This window comes from Oncorhynchus gorbuscha, linkage group LG09, assembly GCF_021184085.1.
Source record: "Oncorhynchus gorbuscha isolate QuinsamMale2020 ecotype Even-year linkage group LG09, OgorEven_v1.0, whole genome shotgun sequence".
Classification (NCBI taxonomy): domain Eukaryota; kingdom Metazoa; phylum Chordata; class Actinopteri; order Salmoniformes; family Salmonidae; genus Oncorhynchus; species Oncorhynchus gorbuscha.
The window spans coordinates 81,821,043-81,837,146 of NC_060181.1; the positions used below are offsets into that span (position 1 = coordinate 81,821,043).

Below are 16,104 nucleotides of genomic sequence, written 5' to 3' on the forward strand. Positions count from 1 at the left end.
AATTGTGGTTGTATTGTGATTGTAGTAGTTGTTGTGGCCGTATTGTGATTGTAGTAGTTGTGAAGTTGTAGTCGTTTTGTGATTGTAGTTGTTGTGAAGGTGGGTCGTATTGTGATTGTAGTAGTTGTTGTGATCGTATTGTGATTGTAGTTGTTGTGAAGTTGTGGTTGTATTGTGATTGTAGTAGTTGTGAACTTGTGGTCGTATTGTGATTGTAGAAGTTGTGATCGTATTGTGATTGTAGTTGTTGTGAAGTTGTTGTCATATTGTGATTGTAGTAGTTGTGAAGTTGTGGTCGTATTGTGATTGTAGTTGTTGTGAAGTTGTGGTCGTATTGTTATTGTAGTTGTGAAGTTGTGGTGGTATTGTGATTGTAGTAGTTGTTGTGATCATATTGTAGTTGTTGTGATATTGTGGTCGCACTGTGATTGTAGTAGTTATTGTGATGTTGTGGTCATATTGTGATTGCAGTAGTTGTTGTGATTGTAGTTGTTGTGAAGTTGTGGTTGTATTGTGGTTGTAGTACTTGTCGTGATCGTATTGTGATTGTAGTTGTGGTGAAGTTGTGGTTGTATTGTGATTGTAGTAGTTGTTGTGGTCTTATTGTGATTGTAGTAGTTGTGAACTTGTGGTCGTATTGTGATTGTAGAAGTTGTGGTCGTATTGTGATTGTAGTTGTTGTGAAGTTGTGGTTGTATTGTGGTTCTAGTACTTGTCGTGATCGTATTGTGATTGTAGTTGTTGTGAAGTTGTGGTTGTATTGTGATTGTGTAGTTGTTGTGGTCTTATTGTGATTGTAGTAGTTGTGAACTTGTGGTTGTTTTGTGATTGTAGTAGTTGTTGTGATCGTATTGTGATTGTAGTTGTTGTGAAGTTGTGGTCGTATTGTGATTGTAGTTGTTGTGAAGTTGTGATCGTATTGTGATTGTAGTAGTTGTTGTGATTGTAGTTGTTGTGAAGTTGTGGTCGTATTGTGATTGTAGTTGTGAAGTTGTGGTCGTATTGTGATTGCAGAGGTACGCATAAGGATGATGATTACGATAAAAAAATCCTCATCAACATCAAGGAAGTTGTAGTAGTAGATGTATCATTGTAGTGGATTGTACAGTGATGATGATGAATATGATGAAGACTTATTCCGCCCTCACCGTATCCTCTTCTCCTCTAGTTTCCTCAGTTTCTCGTCCTTCTGCAGGACTCCGAGGATCATCTCTCTCTCATGCTCCAGCAGGAACGAGAGGTTCAGCTCCTCAGCACTCTTCTCCATTGGTCCGTCGCTCTCCAAACCAGCCAATTAGAAAAGCCGAGGTGACGCAGAAGGCGTAGTCACATGCAGGGGTGTCAGAGGGCAGCTACATGACCTCACTCAGCATTCCATTAGGTTTCCTTTAGCGTTCTGTTAGCGCTATCATGGTCTCTGTGTAAAGCAGGACGTTCTCCAGATTATCCAAGGTTCCTCTAGTATGTTCTTCTCCTTATCTTGTTTCTCTCTGGTGTATCAGACGAACCGCCAATCACACAGCAGTTACTGTATCCCCAAAGACTGGTCCACAGCCTGCCTAAACCTGATCCTGTTCAAAACACAACACAACACAAACTGTTGTTAGGGATCTCTGAAGTTAAGAGTCTGCAGCTGACCCTTGATGTTAGAGTCTGGTCGAACAACCTATTGAGCTCATAGTTAATCTCTGGTCTAATCACATTCCCACTGTGTTGAAGCTCTAATGAACAGACAGTCGATATTGATTGTCAGGAGGATTACCATGGTAACTACTACAGTCTAACAGCCCCTGACAATCCCACTATCACCAAATCAGTCTGAACATCTCACACCCCAGGCTTAACACACGCCATCACCTTCTTCACTCTATACCAGTTAACCTTATCAAATTACCTGCCAAATTAGTCTAATTAATAGCTGCTAATACTAATGGATACACACGCACGCAGGCATGCACTTGGACACAGACACACACAGTATGCACCTGTCCTCTTAAACGAAAGTAAGTCCACTGGGTACTTGGCCTTCAGCGGCGGTGCAAATTTCAGCCCGTCTCCAGCTGCAGTGCACCATGGAAATGCAAACTGGCTCATTACTGCACGCCACTGTCAACACTGAGTACTGCTGTTATTTCAAAGACACACACACACACACAGGATGGTCTTCTTTGATTAAAAGTACACAGACATTTTTGTATATACACCAGCTGTGCTATCTGTGTCAAATCTGTAGTTTAGAAGAATCTGGGTGATTACCCAATATGTTTCAGCAACCATGATCAATAGTTAATTGTCTAAACTATATGCACCCTCCTCTACTGGAGTGAGAGAGAAACGGATAAATAAATACAATGTAATGATTTTGTTTACAGATGTTCCGTTTTGATCGTTCCCTGAATAACACTGGAGCATAATAGGGACTGAAGTGACATTGGTTCATCCTGTAATTATGATTCAGCTTTTCAAGGGCTGATGATCTGCTTTCAAGTCGCTGACACCGAGAGATGGAGAGGGTGATGGAGGTCAGCGAAGAGGCGGAAGGACGAAGGACGAGAAAGGGAGAGTGATGGAGATAGAAGAAAAGGAATTAATCATGGGGCAGACAGACTGAAAGGAATAAATCAGGGGGCAGACAGACTGAAAGGAATGAATCAGGGGGCAGACAGACTGAAAGGAATGAATCAGGGGGCAGACAGACTGAAAGGAATGAATCAGGGGGCAGACAGACTGAAAGGAATGAATCAGGGGGCAGACAGACTGAAAGGAATGAATCAGGGGGCAGACAGACTGAAGGGAATGAATCAGGGGGCAGACAGACTGAAAGGAATGAATCAGGGGGCAGACAGACTGAAAGGAATGAATCAGGGGGCAGACAGACTGAAAGGAATGAATCAGGGGGCAGACAGACTGAAAGGAATGAATCAGGGGGCAGACAGACTGAAAGGAATGGGAGGAGAGGAGAGATGGAAGAGAGCAACTGAGGGAGAGGTGAGAAAACTTAGGTCTTCTGTCTGTGAAGACCATGGAAATATAAGCAAAATGGACATGGTATGATACCAAGCAAGACTAAAATGATTGCACAGGTGTGAAAGACTGAGATTTCTGAAGCCCAAAAATGGTATTTGTCTTTATGCAAATGAGACATGAGTATAATATAAGCACATTTACAGCTGAAGTTTTTATAGCTACAGCAGTGATGCATTGCCTCACCAGAGGCATAAACACCAATATGTGTCCGCTAGTGATTTATCTAGACAAGCACCTTGATTGTTCTATTCTTTGTACCATGTGAAAAACTTAAATCACATTATCAAAACAATCAACACACATCCACTGTGCGTGTAGAGTGTGTGTGTGTGTGTGTGTGTGTGTGTGTGTGTGTGTGTGTGTGTGTGTGTGTGTGTGTGTGTGTGTGTGTGTGTGTGTGTGTGTGTGTGTGTGTGTGTGTGTGTGTGTGTGTGTGTGTGTGTGTGTGTGTGTGTGTGTGTGTGTGTGTGTGTGTGTGTGTGTGAGGGAGAAGGAGAACTTCCTGACAGGCCGACCCCAGGTGGTGAAGGTAGGCAACAACACAAGGGTATGTACTCAGCCCCGTCCTGTTCTCCCTGTTAACCCATGACTACTTGGCCAAGCACGTCTCCAATTGAGAGCCTCCTATCGGGCTGTACCACTGCCTGGTATGGCAACTGCACCTTCTTTTTCTTTTTGGAGATTTGCGTGTATTGTTTTGTAATGTTAGATTTGTTATTAGATTTGAGTGAAAGATGAGATTAAAGTGAGAGGGGTGGGAAAGTGTCAATGCCATCCTCCATCCATCCCTCCATTTATACCTGTCTATTTCATCCTCATCCTGTCTTCTCTCTCTCCTCCCCTCTCCTCCCCTCTCCACTCTCCCTCTTTACATAAACTAGAAGCTAATGAAGAGGCAAAGCCACCTCTGTCAAATCTGTCTCAGCCCAGGAGCCACTGAGGTGTTTGTGATTAGCATATCAAGTGGTGCTGTGCTGCTCCTCCACAACAACTGACAGATGAATCAACAGCCAGAGACACTAAATGGCTGTTTGGTTAAGCGACAGACAGTGAACATCAACAAGGTTTACCTTTGGTTTGAGTCAATCTGAGTATCAAACAGTACACTGCACTGCAGCATTTCTCCAGAGTCCTGCATTCTGAGAACATACACACTTCACAGTCTACTCTACAACATCAGTTACCATTTCCTGGGGAATTCTTTAAGTCACTCAGAAAAATGTTTTCCGCCAAGACTTTGTCTGATAAGTCTTGTTAATGTAAATGTGAGTGCATTCCATCTTAGTGAGATGAAGCGTGTGTGTGGATGAGTGAGAGTGTGTGTGTGTGTGTCCCACTGTGCACAGAAGTCAGATCAATGTCTATTTTTCGATTTACATTTGGTTGAGTTGTCAACTAAGATGAATTAAATGTGAAATCACCAAACAATGTCACCATGACATTGGATTTAGGTTACAAGTTGGGTGAAAAAGACATGGAATTCCCTTACGTTGATGACATTTAAAAAATCCTATCAGTTTTCCACGTTGATTCAACGTCATCATATTGCATTTCTTTGTTGAAATGAGGAAACAAGTTTTGTGTGTGTGTGTGTGTATGTGCACTGTTGTGTGTGTGTGTGTATGTGTGTGTACGTGCACTGTTGTGTGTGTGTGTGTACGTGCACTGTTGTGTGTGCTGTCTGTGCACACCCTTATGCGGTAGGACTTGGGTAGCACTGTGCCTTTGTTTCTCTCTGACTCAGAGGGAACAGATGCAAATACAATCCTCATTACACACACTGCTCTGTATGAGTTTACACTCAGACTTCACAACAGACACACATACAGTGCCTTGCGAAAGTATTCGGCCCCCTTGAACTTTGCGACCTTTTGCCACATTTCAGGCTTCAAACATAAAGATATAAAACTGTATTTTTTTGTGAAGAATCAACAACAAGTGGGACACAATCATGAAGTGGAACGACATTTATTGGATATTTCAAACTTTTTTTATTAACAAATCAAAAACTGATAAATTGGGCGTGCAAAATTATTCAGCCCCTTTACTTTCAGTGCAGCAAACTCTCTCCAGAAGTTCAGTGAGGATCTCTGAATGATCCAATGTTGACCTAAATGACTAATGATGATAAATACAATCCACCTGTGTGTAATCAAGTGTCCGTATAAATGCACCTGCACTGTGATAGTCTCAGAGGTCCGTTAAAAGCGCAGAGAGCATCACGAAGAACAAGGAACACACCAGGCAGGTCCGAGATACTGTTGTGAAGAAGTTTAAAGCCGGATTTGGATACAAAAAGATTTCCCAAGCTTTAAACATCCCAAGGAGCACTGTGCAAGTGATAATATTGAAATGGAAGGAGTATCAGACCACTGCAAATCTACCAAGACCTGGCCGTCCCTCTAAACTTTCAGCTCATACAAGGAGAAGACTGATCAGAGATGCAGCCAAGAGGCCCATGATCACTCTGGATGAACTGCAGAGATCTACAGCTGAGGTGGGAGACTCTGTCCATAGGACAACAATCAGTCGTATATTGCACAAATCTGGCCTTTATGGAAGAGTGGCAAGAAGAAAGCCATTTCTTAAAGATATCCATAAAAAGTGTTGTTTAAAGTTTGCCACAAGCCACCTGGGAGACACACCAAACATGTGGAAGAAGGTGCTCTGGTCAGATGAAACCAAAATTGAACTTTTTGGCAACAATGCAAAACGTTATGTTTGGCGTAAAAGCAACACGGCTCATCACCCTGAACACACCATCCCCACTGTCAAACATGGTGGTGGCAGCATCATGGTTTGGGCTTGCTCTTCTTCAGCAGGGACAGGGAAGATGGTTAAAATTGATGGGAAGATGGATGGAGCCAAATACAGGACCATTCTGGAAGAAAACCTGATGGAGTCTGCAAAAGACCTGAGACTGGGACGGAGATTTGTCTTCCAACAAGACAATGATCCAAAACATAAAGCAAAATTTACAATGGAATGGTTCAAAAATAAACATATCCAGGTGTTAGAATGGCCAAGTCAAAGTCCAGACCTGAATCCAATCGAGAATCTGTGGATAGAACTGAAAACTGCTGTTCACAAATGCTCTCCATCCAACCTCACTGAGCTCGAGCTGTTTTGCAAGGAGGAATGGGAAAAGATTTCAGTCTCTCGATGTGCAAAATTACAGCTGTAATCGCAGCAAAAGGTGGCGCTACAAAGTATTAACTTAAGGGGGCTGAATAATTTTGCACACCCAATTTTTCAGTTTTTGATTTGTTAAAAAAGTTTGAAATATATCCAATAAATGTTGTTCCACTTCATGATTGTGTCCCACTTGTTGTTGATTCTTCACAAAAAAATACAGTTTTATATGTTTATGTTTGAAGCCTGAAATGTGGCAAAAGGTCGCAAAGTTCAAGGGGGCCGAATACCTTCGCAAGGCACTGTACATTGCCTTGCAAAAGCATTCATCCCCTGTCATGATTGTCGTATGCGTGAGACCAAGGCGCAGCGTGGTATGTGTACATTCTCTTTTATTGAATGAAACACTTAACAAAAACAACCAAACGAAACGTGAAGCTATACAACTTAGTGCAGATAGGCAACTAAACATAGTCAAGATCCCACAACACAAATGAGGAAAAAATGGCTACCTAAATACGATCCCCAATCAGAGACAGGAATAAACAGCTGTCTCTGATTGGGAACCATATCAGGCCAACATAGACATACAAAAACCCCATGACATACAAAAACTAGAGTACCCATCCTAGTCACACCCTGACCTAAACAAAATATATAGAAAAACAGAGATATCTAAGGTCAGGGCGTGACATCCCCCTTGGCATTTTTCCCATTTTGTTGCATTACAACCTGTAATTTAAATGGATTTTTATTTGCATTTCATGTAATGGACATCCACAAAATAGTCCAAATTGGTGAAGTGAAATGAAAAAAATAACTTGTTTACATTTTTTTTGAAACAATTAAAACTTAAAAGTGGTGCGTGTATATGCTATGATGCCCCTAAATAATATCTGGTGCAACCAATTGTCTTCAGATGTCGCATAATTAGTTAAATAAAGTCCACCTGTTTGCAATCTAAATGTCACATGATCTGTCACATGATCTCAGTATATATACACCTGTTCTGAAAGGCCCCAGAGTCTGCAATACCACTAGCAAAGGACACCATCAAGCAAGCAGCACTATAAAGACCAAGGAGCTCTCTAAACAGGTCAGGGACAAAGTTGTGGAGAAGTACAGATCAGGGTTGGGTTATAAAAAAATATCAGAAACTTTGAACATCCCATGGAGCACCATTAAATCCATTATTAAAAAATTGAAAGAATATGGCACCACAACAAACCAGCCAAGAGAGGGTTGCAAACCAAAACTCACGGACCAGGCAAGGAGGGCATTAATCAGAGGCAACAAATAGACCAAAGATAACCCTGAAGGAGCTGCAAAGCTCCACAGCGGAGATTGGAGTATCTGTCCATAGGACCACTTTAAGCTGTACACTCCACAAAGCTGGGCTTTACAGAAGAGTGGGCAGAAAAAAGCCATTGCTTAAAGAAATAAATAAGCAAACACTTTTGGTGTTTGCCAAAAGGCACGTGGGAGACTCCCCAAACATATGGAAGAAGGTACTCTGGTCAGATGAGACAAAAATGTAGCTTTTTGGCCATCACGGAAAATTCTATGTCTGGCGCAAACCCCATTACCTATCATCACCACAAAAAAACGAGGGACTGGAAAACTGGTCAGAATTGAAGGAATGATGGATGGGGCTAAATACAAGGAAATTCTTGAGGGAAACCTGTTTCAGTCTTCCAGAGATTTGAGACTGGGACGGAGGTTCACCTTCCAGCAAGACAATGACCCTAAGCATACTGCTAAAGCAACACTCAAGTTGTTTAAGGGGAAATATTTAAATGTTTTGGAATGGCCTAGTCAAAGCCCAGACCTCAATCCAATTAACTTGACTTAAAGATTGCTGTGCAACAGCGGATCCCCTCCAACTTGAAGGAGCTGGAGCAGTTTTGCCTTGATGAATGGGCAAAAATCCCAGTGGCTAGATGTGCCAAGCTTATAGAGACATACCCCAAGAGACTTGCAGCTGTAATTGCTGCAAAAGGTGGCTCTACAAAGTATTGACTTTGGGGGGGGTGAATAGTTATGCACGCTCAAGTTTTCTGTTTTTTTTTGTTGTCTTATTTCTTGCTTGTTTTACAATAAAGAATATGTTGCATCTTCAAAGTGGCATGTTGTGTAAATCAAATGATACAAACCCCCCAAAAACTCTATTTTAATTCCAGGTTGTAAGGCAACAAAATAGGAAAAGTGCCAAGGGGGGGTGAATACTTTTGCAAGCCACTGTATACACACACATGTCTCTAAGGTCCTCATCTTATGTAACCTGTAGTTACACTTTATCTGCAATATCTTAGAACATCACAACATCCGGACTGATTCAGTGCACTTTTCGACAGCCATACTGTGATGATTACAACCTATCCAAACCAGAAACCGTGGATAGATGGCAAGGTGACTGGGAACATGGACAAGTACAAACAATCCAGCCTTCATAAGGCAATCAGAGGCAAAATGTCAGTACAGAGACAAAGTGGAATCGCAATTCAATGGCTCAGAAATGAGAACTATGTCTCAAGGACTCCAGACAATCACGGATTGTGAAGGGAAAACCAGCCACGTTGCGGACACTGACAATCTAAACACCTTCTTTACCCGCTTCGAGGAAAACACAGTGCAGCCAAAGTGGGCCACCACCGATCACGAGGACTGGGAGCTCTCGTTTTCCGTGGCAGATGTGAGAGTTAACCCTCACAAGGCTTCCAGCCCAGATGGATCCCAAGCCGCGTCCTCAGAGCATGTACAGACCAGCTGGCTGGAGTGTTTACGGACATATTCAATCTCTCCCTATCCCAGTCTGTTGTCCCTATCCCACTTGCTTCAAGATATCCATCATTATTCCTGTACCCAAGAAAGCGAAGGTAACTGAACTAAAGTACTATTGCCCCGTAGCGGAACATTTCTGTCATCATAAAGTGCTTTGAGAGGCTAGTTAAGGATCATATAACCTCCACCCTACATGACACCCTAGACCCATTACAACTTGCATACTGCCACAACAGATGTCGAGTTAAAAGGGAAATAAACATAAAAATAAAAAAAATCCACAGATGACGCCATCGCCATCGTACTGCACAGTGCCCTATCCCATCTGGACAAGATATATACCTATGTAAGAATGCTGTTCAGACTACAGCTCAGCCTTCAACACCATAGCACCCTCCAAGCTCATCAGTAAGCTTGGTGCCCTGGGTCAGAACCCCGCCCTCTGCAACTGCGTCCTAGACTTCCTGATAGGCCGTCCCCAGCTGGTGAAGGTAGGCAACAACACAAGGTAGGAGCACACCCCTATCCACATTGACGGGGCCGCATTGGAGAGGGTGAAAATCTTCAAGTTCCTTGGAGTGCACATCACTGACAACCTGAAACGGTCCATCCACACAGACGGTGTGGTGAAGAAGGTGCAACAGCAGCCCTCCTCAAACACAGGAGGCTGAAGAAATTTGGCTTGGCCCCTAAGACTCCCACAAACTTCTACGATGCACCATTAAGAAAATCCTGTTGGGCTGTATCACAGTCTGGTAAGGCCAGTGCACCTCCCTCAACCGCAGGGCTCTCCAGAGAGTGGTTCGGTCAGCCCAACACGTTATCTGAGGCACACTGCCTGCCCTCCAGGACACCAACAGCACCCGGTGTCACAGGAAGGCCAAGAAGATCATCAAGGACAACAACCACCCGAGCCACAGCCTGTTCACCCCGCTACCATCTAGAAGGCGGGGACAGTACAGGTGCATCCAAGCTGGGACCGAGAGACAGAAAAACAGCTTCAATCTCCAGGCCATCAGACTGTGAAACAGTCACCAATAGGCGAGCTCCGCCCAGTACCCTAGCCTGAACCTTAGTCACTGTTCTAGCCAGCTACCACCCAATACTCAACCCTGAACCGTAGTCACTGTTCTAGCCAGCTACCACCCAATATTCAACCCTGAACCTTAGTCACTGTTCTAGCCAGCTACCACCCAATACTCAACCCTGAACCTTAGTCACTGTTCTAGCCAGCTACCACCCAATACTCAACCCTGAACCTTAGTCACTGTTCTAGCCAGCTACCACCCAATACTCAACCCTGAACCTTAGTCACTGTTCTAGCCAGCTACCACCCAATACTCAACCCTGAACCTTAGTCACTGTTCTAGCCAGCTACCACCCAATACTCAACCCTGCACCTTAGTCACTGTTCTAGCCAGCTACCACCCAATACTCAACCCTGAACCTTAGTCACTGTTCTAGCCAGCTACCACCCAATACTCAACCCTGAACCTTAGTCACTGTTCTAGCCAGCTACCACCCAATACTCAACCCTGAACCTTAGTCACTGTTCTAGCCAGCTACCACCCAATACTCAACCCTGAACCTTAGAAACTGCTTCCCTATGTACACTTTAATCATGTTTACATACTGTATCCTAGTCAAGGCCTATTCTATTCTAACTACTGCTGTACACACCTTTTATATTCATATACTGTCCATAATTTCTAGAGTATACACACCATTATATACATATATATTCATATACCGGACGATGACATTGCTCATTCTAATATTGTATATTTCTTAATCCCTTTCTTTAGATATCTTAAAAATGAACATGTATTGTTTTGTACGGTCAGGTATTACCGCACCGTTGAATCTAGAAACATAAGCACTTTGCTACACCTGCGTTAACATCTGCTAAATATGCATATGCGACGAATACCTTTTGATTTGATCTATGGCGTGTGAGAGGTGACTCATGTTAGCAGCCTTGAACAACAATGTCTATTGATTCAATACATGTTTTATTTGATTTGACTTGGTGCCATTCATTTTGGTGCTGTGGTGCACTACTGTGTCTACAGTGCCTGTCTCTTTACACAAGACTGTTGATACAGCAGCTGCAATGGTATTGTGTGGGAGTGGGAGCCCTCCTTCAGTACACAGTTACACACACTACAGATGTATTGTCTTAATTTGATCACCCTACTGTAGGAGAATTTTCCTGAAATGCAGGAAATGTAAAACTTCTAGTGTATTTGAGGTTTAAAACAGCTTCTAAAGCTTCTAATTTCCAATTTGAAATTTCAGACAATTTTCCATTTAAAAAAAACAAATTCAACCCCTACAAAACTGTCCATTAACTATAATTCACATTTCCTGTTGCTGCAGGATCATTTTCCTGCTGTAGAAAACTGGCTCAAATGAAGATCCTACATCTGTAACAGTCTCTCTGAAGTCGTCTCTGCCCTGAGCAAATACAATGTCCAGAAAGGTCTAAACCTCAGCCTCTAACCAGAGGCATCGCACTCTGCACTCAACCAATAAAGGGTTAGGACAAAGCCTTTCAAATACGGTTCTTGACTTACTGCTTCTTTCCTCGTCTCCTCATCTTTGTTTTCTTCAGTTCTGTTTCTTGGACTTCTCTCTCTCTGATCATTAACTAATTGCTTAATGTCATTGATTGACCATTCACTGTCCACTCACCCGAGGTCCCAGGTCTGAATCAGTACCTGATTAGAGGTGAAGGATAGAAACCAGCAGGCCAGAGTCTAAATACCTCTGGGTCATGAGTCAAGACACGATAAATACAGAGATTTCTTGGTTCAGTGTGGGAGTGGAAGTGGAGGGAGTTTCGTCCCTTGTTACAGCATTATGTAGCACAAGGCTACAGTTCATGGTCTGACTAATGCTTTGTCAATATCGCTTCCATACCACGGTGGGTAGGCAGAAAGGCATGAGTCACCACAAAGTCTGTGGTTTCTTGAATGGCAATCTATGTTAACATTCTGCAGTATGTGGAAGGGAGGTGTCCTGAATGGATTGTTTCATTATGTGGGTTATGACTGCATTTACATCATAGGGAAAGGCCTGTTGATACCTGGGCGACTGGGCAGCTGCTGATGGACTGGATTCATGTAGCAGATTTCGGAGGCCTCTGCCATTTACATTTAAAGGTGGGTCAATGTGAAGCATCTCATCTGCCTAGGTGACGCACGGCAGCCTTGTGAGCGCCAGCCTGCTCACCCACCACATATCAACTATCAGCTGGGCCCAGTGTGACTTTGAGCCAAGGGTATGGAGTTTTCGTTCCTTTGGTTCAATATGGTTTATAACTACATTTCTATCTGAGAGAATGGACTGTGGATACCCAGGAGACGTTATGGCTCACGCAGACAGGTGCATCTATCTACATATTACCCACCACAGGGGAGCAAGGGAGAGTGGCCATGTCCCAGTTGGCAAGAAGCACAAGAAACAAATTAAAGTATGTGTAGAGTGATAACACGCTGCCTATCAATGAGAACAGGAGATAAATGAGACATCTAGTACTTAATAGCAAACACGAACCACACACACACAACTAAAACAACACAAAAACTATTAAAACCCATTATGGTAGACAAACAATTCCCCTACCAATGTAATGAGCTTTTCGAAGAGCATCTCTCCCCCACACCCTCTTTCTCCCACTCTCTCAGCTCTCATTTCTACTTTGATATCCCTTGACAGCGCTGTACTGTAGAGCTCTAGAGGGAGGAGCAGCGTTACAGACAGCCTCTGGGCACAGCGCTGTACTGTAGAGCTCTAGAGGGAGGAGGAGTGTTACAGACAGCCTCTGGGCACAGCGCTGTACTGTAGAGCTCTAGAGGGAGGAGCAGTGTTACAGACAGCCTCTGGGCACAGCGCTGTACTGTAGAGCTCTAGAGGGAGGAGGAGTGTTACAGACAGCCTCTGGGCACAGCGCTGTACTGTAGAGCTCTAGAGGGAGGAGGAGTGTTACAGACAGCCTCTGGGCACAGCGCTGTACTGTAGAGCTCTAGAGGGAGGAGGAGTGTTACAGACAGCCTCTGGGCACAGCGCTGTACTGTAGAGCTCTAGAGGGAGGAGCAGCGTTACAGACAGCCTCTGGGCACAGCGCTGTACTGTAGAGCTCTAGAGGGAGGAGGAGTGTTACAGACAGCCTCTGGGCACAGCGCTGTACTGTAGAGCTCTAGAGGGAGGAGTGTTACAGACAGCCTCTGGGCACAGCGCTGTACCGTAGAGCTCTAGAGGGAGGAGGAGTGTTACAGACAGCCTCTGGGCACAGCGCTGTACTGTAGAGCTCTAGAGGGAGGAGCAGCGTTACAGACAGCCTCTGGGCACAGCGCTGTACTGTAGAGCTCTAGAGGGAGGAGCAGTATTACAGACAGCCTCTGGGCACAGCGGTGTACTGTAGAGCTCTAGAGGGAGGAGGAGTGTTACAGACAGCCTCTGGGCACAGCGCTGTACCGTAGAGCTCTAGAGGGAGGAGGAGTGTTACAGACAGCCTCTGGGCACAGCGCTGTACTGTAGAGCTCTAGAGGGAGGAGCAGCGTTACAGACAGCCTCTGGGCACAGCGCTGTACTGTAGAGCTCTAGAGGGAGGAGCAGTATTACAGATAACAGTAACACACTATTCTCTATGTGTGTGCAAGTGTTTGTGTACGTGTATGTGTGCCTGTGTGTTCGTGCATACATGCATGTGCATGTATGCAGTGCAACTGTGTGCCTATGTGTGAACTCTAATTAGTTTTGCTTAATTGATTTTACTCTAAAATGTATGTCAAACAAAAATCTGTGATTTCACAGTTGAACAAACCATGAAACTCTTTGCACAATGACTTATTTTAACAATTTACATTGACAAATGTGCAAAAAATAATTTTGTGTAAGAACTGTGTAGAATCTAAAGTAAAGTAAAGTTTGGTACCGGGATTAAGGTAAGATCTCTCTCAAGTTTTTATGCGACCACGTTTTCTAAAAACTCCCCAAACTGTTTCCACAAAGTTAGAAGCACAGAATCGTCTAAACTGTCATTGTATGCTGTAGTGTTAAGATTTATCTTCACTGGAACTAAGGGGCCTAGCCCAAACCATGAAAAACAGCCCTTGACCATTATTTCCTCCTCCACCAAACTTTACAGCTGGCGCTATGCATTGTGGCAGGTAACGTTCTCCTGGCATCTGCCAATACAGATTCAGCCGTCGGACTGCCAGATGGTGAATTGTGATAAATCACTCCAGAGAATGTGTTTCCACTGCTCCAGAGACCAATGGCGACGAGCTTTACACCACTCCAGCCGACGCTTGGCATTGCGCATGGGGATCTTAGGCTTGTGTGCGGCTGCTCGGCCATGGAAACCCATTTCATGAAGCTCCAGATGAACACTTCTTGTGCTGACGTTGCTTCCAAAGACAGCTGATTTTTACACTGCGCTTCAGCACAGTCCCAATCTGTGAGCTTGTGTGGCCTACCACTACGCGGCTGAGCCTTTTCCATTTCACAACAACATCACTTACAGTTGACCAGGGCAGTTCTAGCAGGGCATCAACCACTGTTTGAACATGCTCACGCTGCCCGACAGGTGATATTCTGCCCAAACTCTGTATCCATGGGCTCTCCAACCTTGTTCCTGCAGCTACCCTGTAGTTCATTTGGGAAACACATGTCAAATCTGTTTGAAAACATTGAAATTAAATATATTTCACTAAACTGTTAACAGGCCATCTGTGCGCTCGAGAAAATAGTAAAGGATAGAGAGGAGGATATGAAAACGCATGGTGGTGAGATATTCTGTATAGCTAAAGGTAATGTGTCACATAACAGGGACACATAACAACATTAATGCTGACTCGGGGAAGAAAACACGAACAGCGTCTGGACTAGGGACACATAACAACATTAATGCTGACTCGGGAAAGAAAACACGAACAGCGTCTGGACTAGGGACACATAACAACATTAATGCTGACTCGGGAAAGAAAACACGAACAGCGTCTGGACTAGGGACACATAACAACATTAATGCTGACTCGGGAAAGAAAACACGAACAGTGTCTGGACAACAGACACAACAACATTAATGCTGAGTCGGGAAAGAAAACACGAACCACGTCTGGACTAGGGACACATAACAACATTAATGCTGATTCGGGAAAGAAAACACGAACAGCGTCTGGACAACAGACACAACAACATTAATGCTGAGTCGGGAAAGAAAACACGAACAGCGTCTGGACAACAGACACAACAACATTAATGCTGAGTCGGGAAAGAAAACACGAACAGCGTCTGGACAACAGACACAACAACATTAATGCTGAGTCGGGAAAGAAAACACGAACAACGTCTGGACTAGGGACACATAACAACATTAATGCTGACTCGGGAAAGAAAACACGAACAGCGTCTGGACTAGGGACACATAACAACATTAATGCTGACTCGGGAAAGAAAACACGAACAGCGTCTGGACTAGGGACACATAACAACATTAATGCTGACTCGGGAAAGAAAACACGAACAGCGTCTGGACTAGGGACACATAACAACATTAATGCTGACTCGGGAAAGAAAACACGAACAGCGTCTGGACTAGGGACACATAACAACATTAATGCTGACTCGGGAAAGAAAACACGAACAGCGTCTGGACTAGGGACACATAACAACATTAATGCTGACTCGGGAAAGAAAACACAAACAGCGTCTGGACTAGGGACACATAACAACATTAATGCTGACTCGGGAAAGAAAACACGAACAGCGTCTGGACTAGGGACACATAACAACATTAATGCTGACTCGGGAAAGAAAACACGAACAGCGTCTGGACTAGGGACACTTAACAACATTAATGCTGACTCGGGAAAGAAAACACGAACAGCGTCTGGACAACAGACACATAACAACATTAATGCTGACTCGGGAAAGAAAACACAAACAGTGTCTGGACTAGGGACACAACAACATTAATGCTGACTCGGGAAAGAAAACACGAACAGCGTCTGGACAACAGACACAACAACATTAATGCTGACTCGGGAAAGAAAACACGAACAGCGTCTGGACTAGGGACACATAACAACATTAATGCTGAGTCGGGAAAGAAAACACGAACAACGTCTGGACTAGGGACACATAACAACATTAATG

General features: G+C 43.9%; 2 protein-coding genes across 4 annotated transcripts in view; one reads left to right on the forward strand and one right to left on the reverse strand.

The window, feature by feature from the left end:
* Positions 1-16,104, forward strand: part of LOC124044151 (cystathionine beta-synthase-like) — an 882,911-nt gene that overhangs the window by 569,668 nt on the left and 297,139 nt on the right. The window lies entirely within an intron of this gene.
* LOC124044148 (synaptotagmin-like protein 5) overlaps positions 1-16,104 on the reverse strand; it is an 89,808-nt gene that overhangs the window by 55,417 nt on the left and 18,287 nt on the right. For all 3 annotated transcript variants that reach the window (XM_046363637.1, XM_046363638.1, XM_046363636.1), the window contains exon 2: positions 1,149-1,571. In XM_046363637.1, coding sequence (XP_046219593.1) covers positions 1,149-1,267 — 119 coding nt within the window. In that variant the 5' untranslated portion in view covers positions 1,268-1,571. The remainder of the gene's footprint in view (positions 1-1,148; positions 1,572-16,104) is intronic.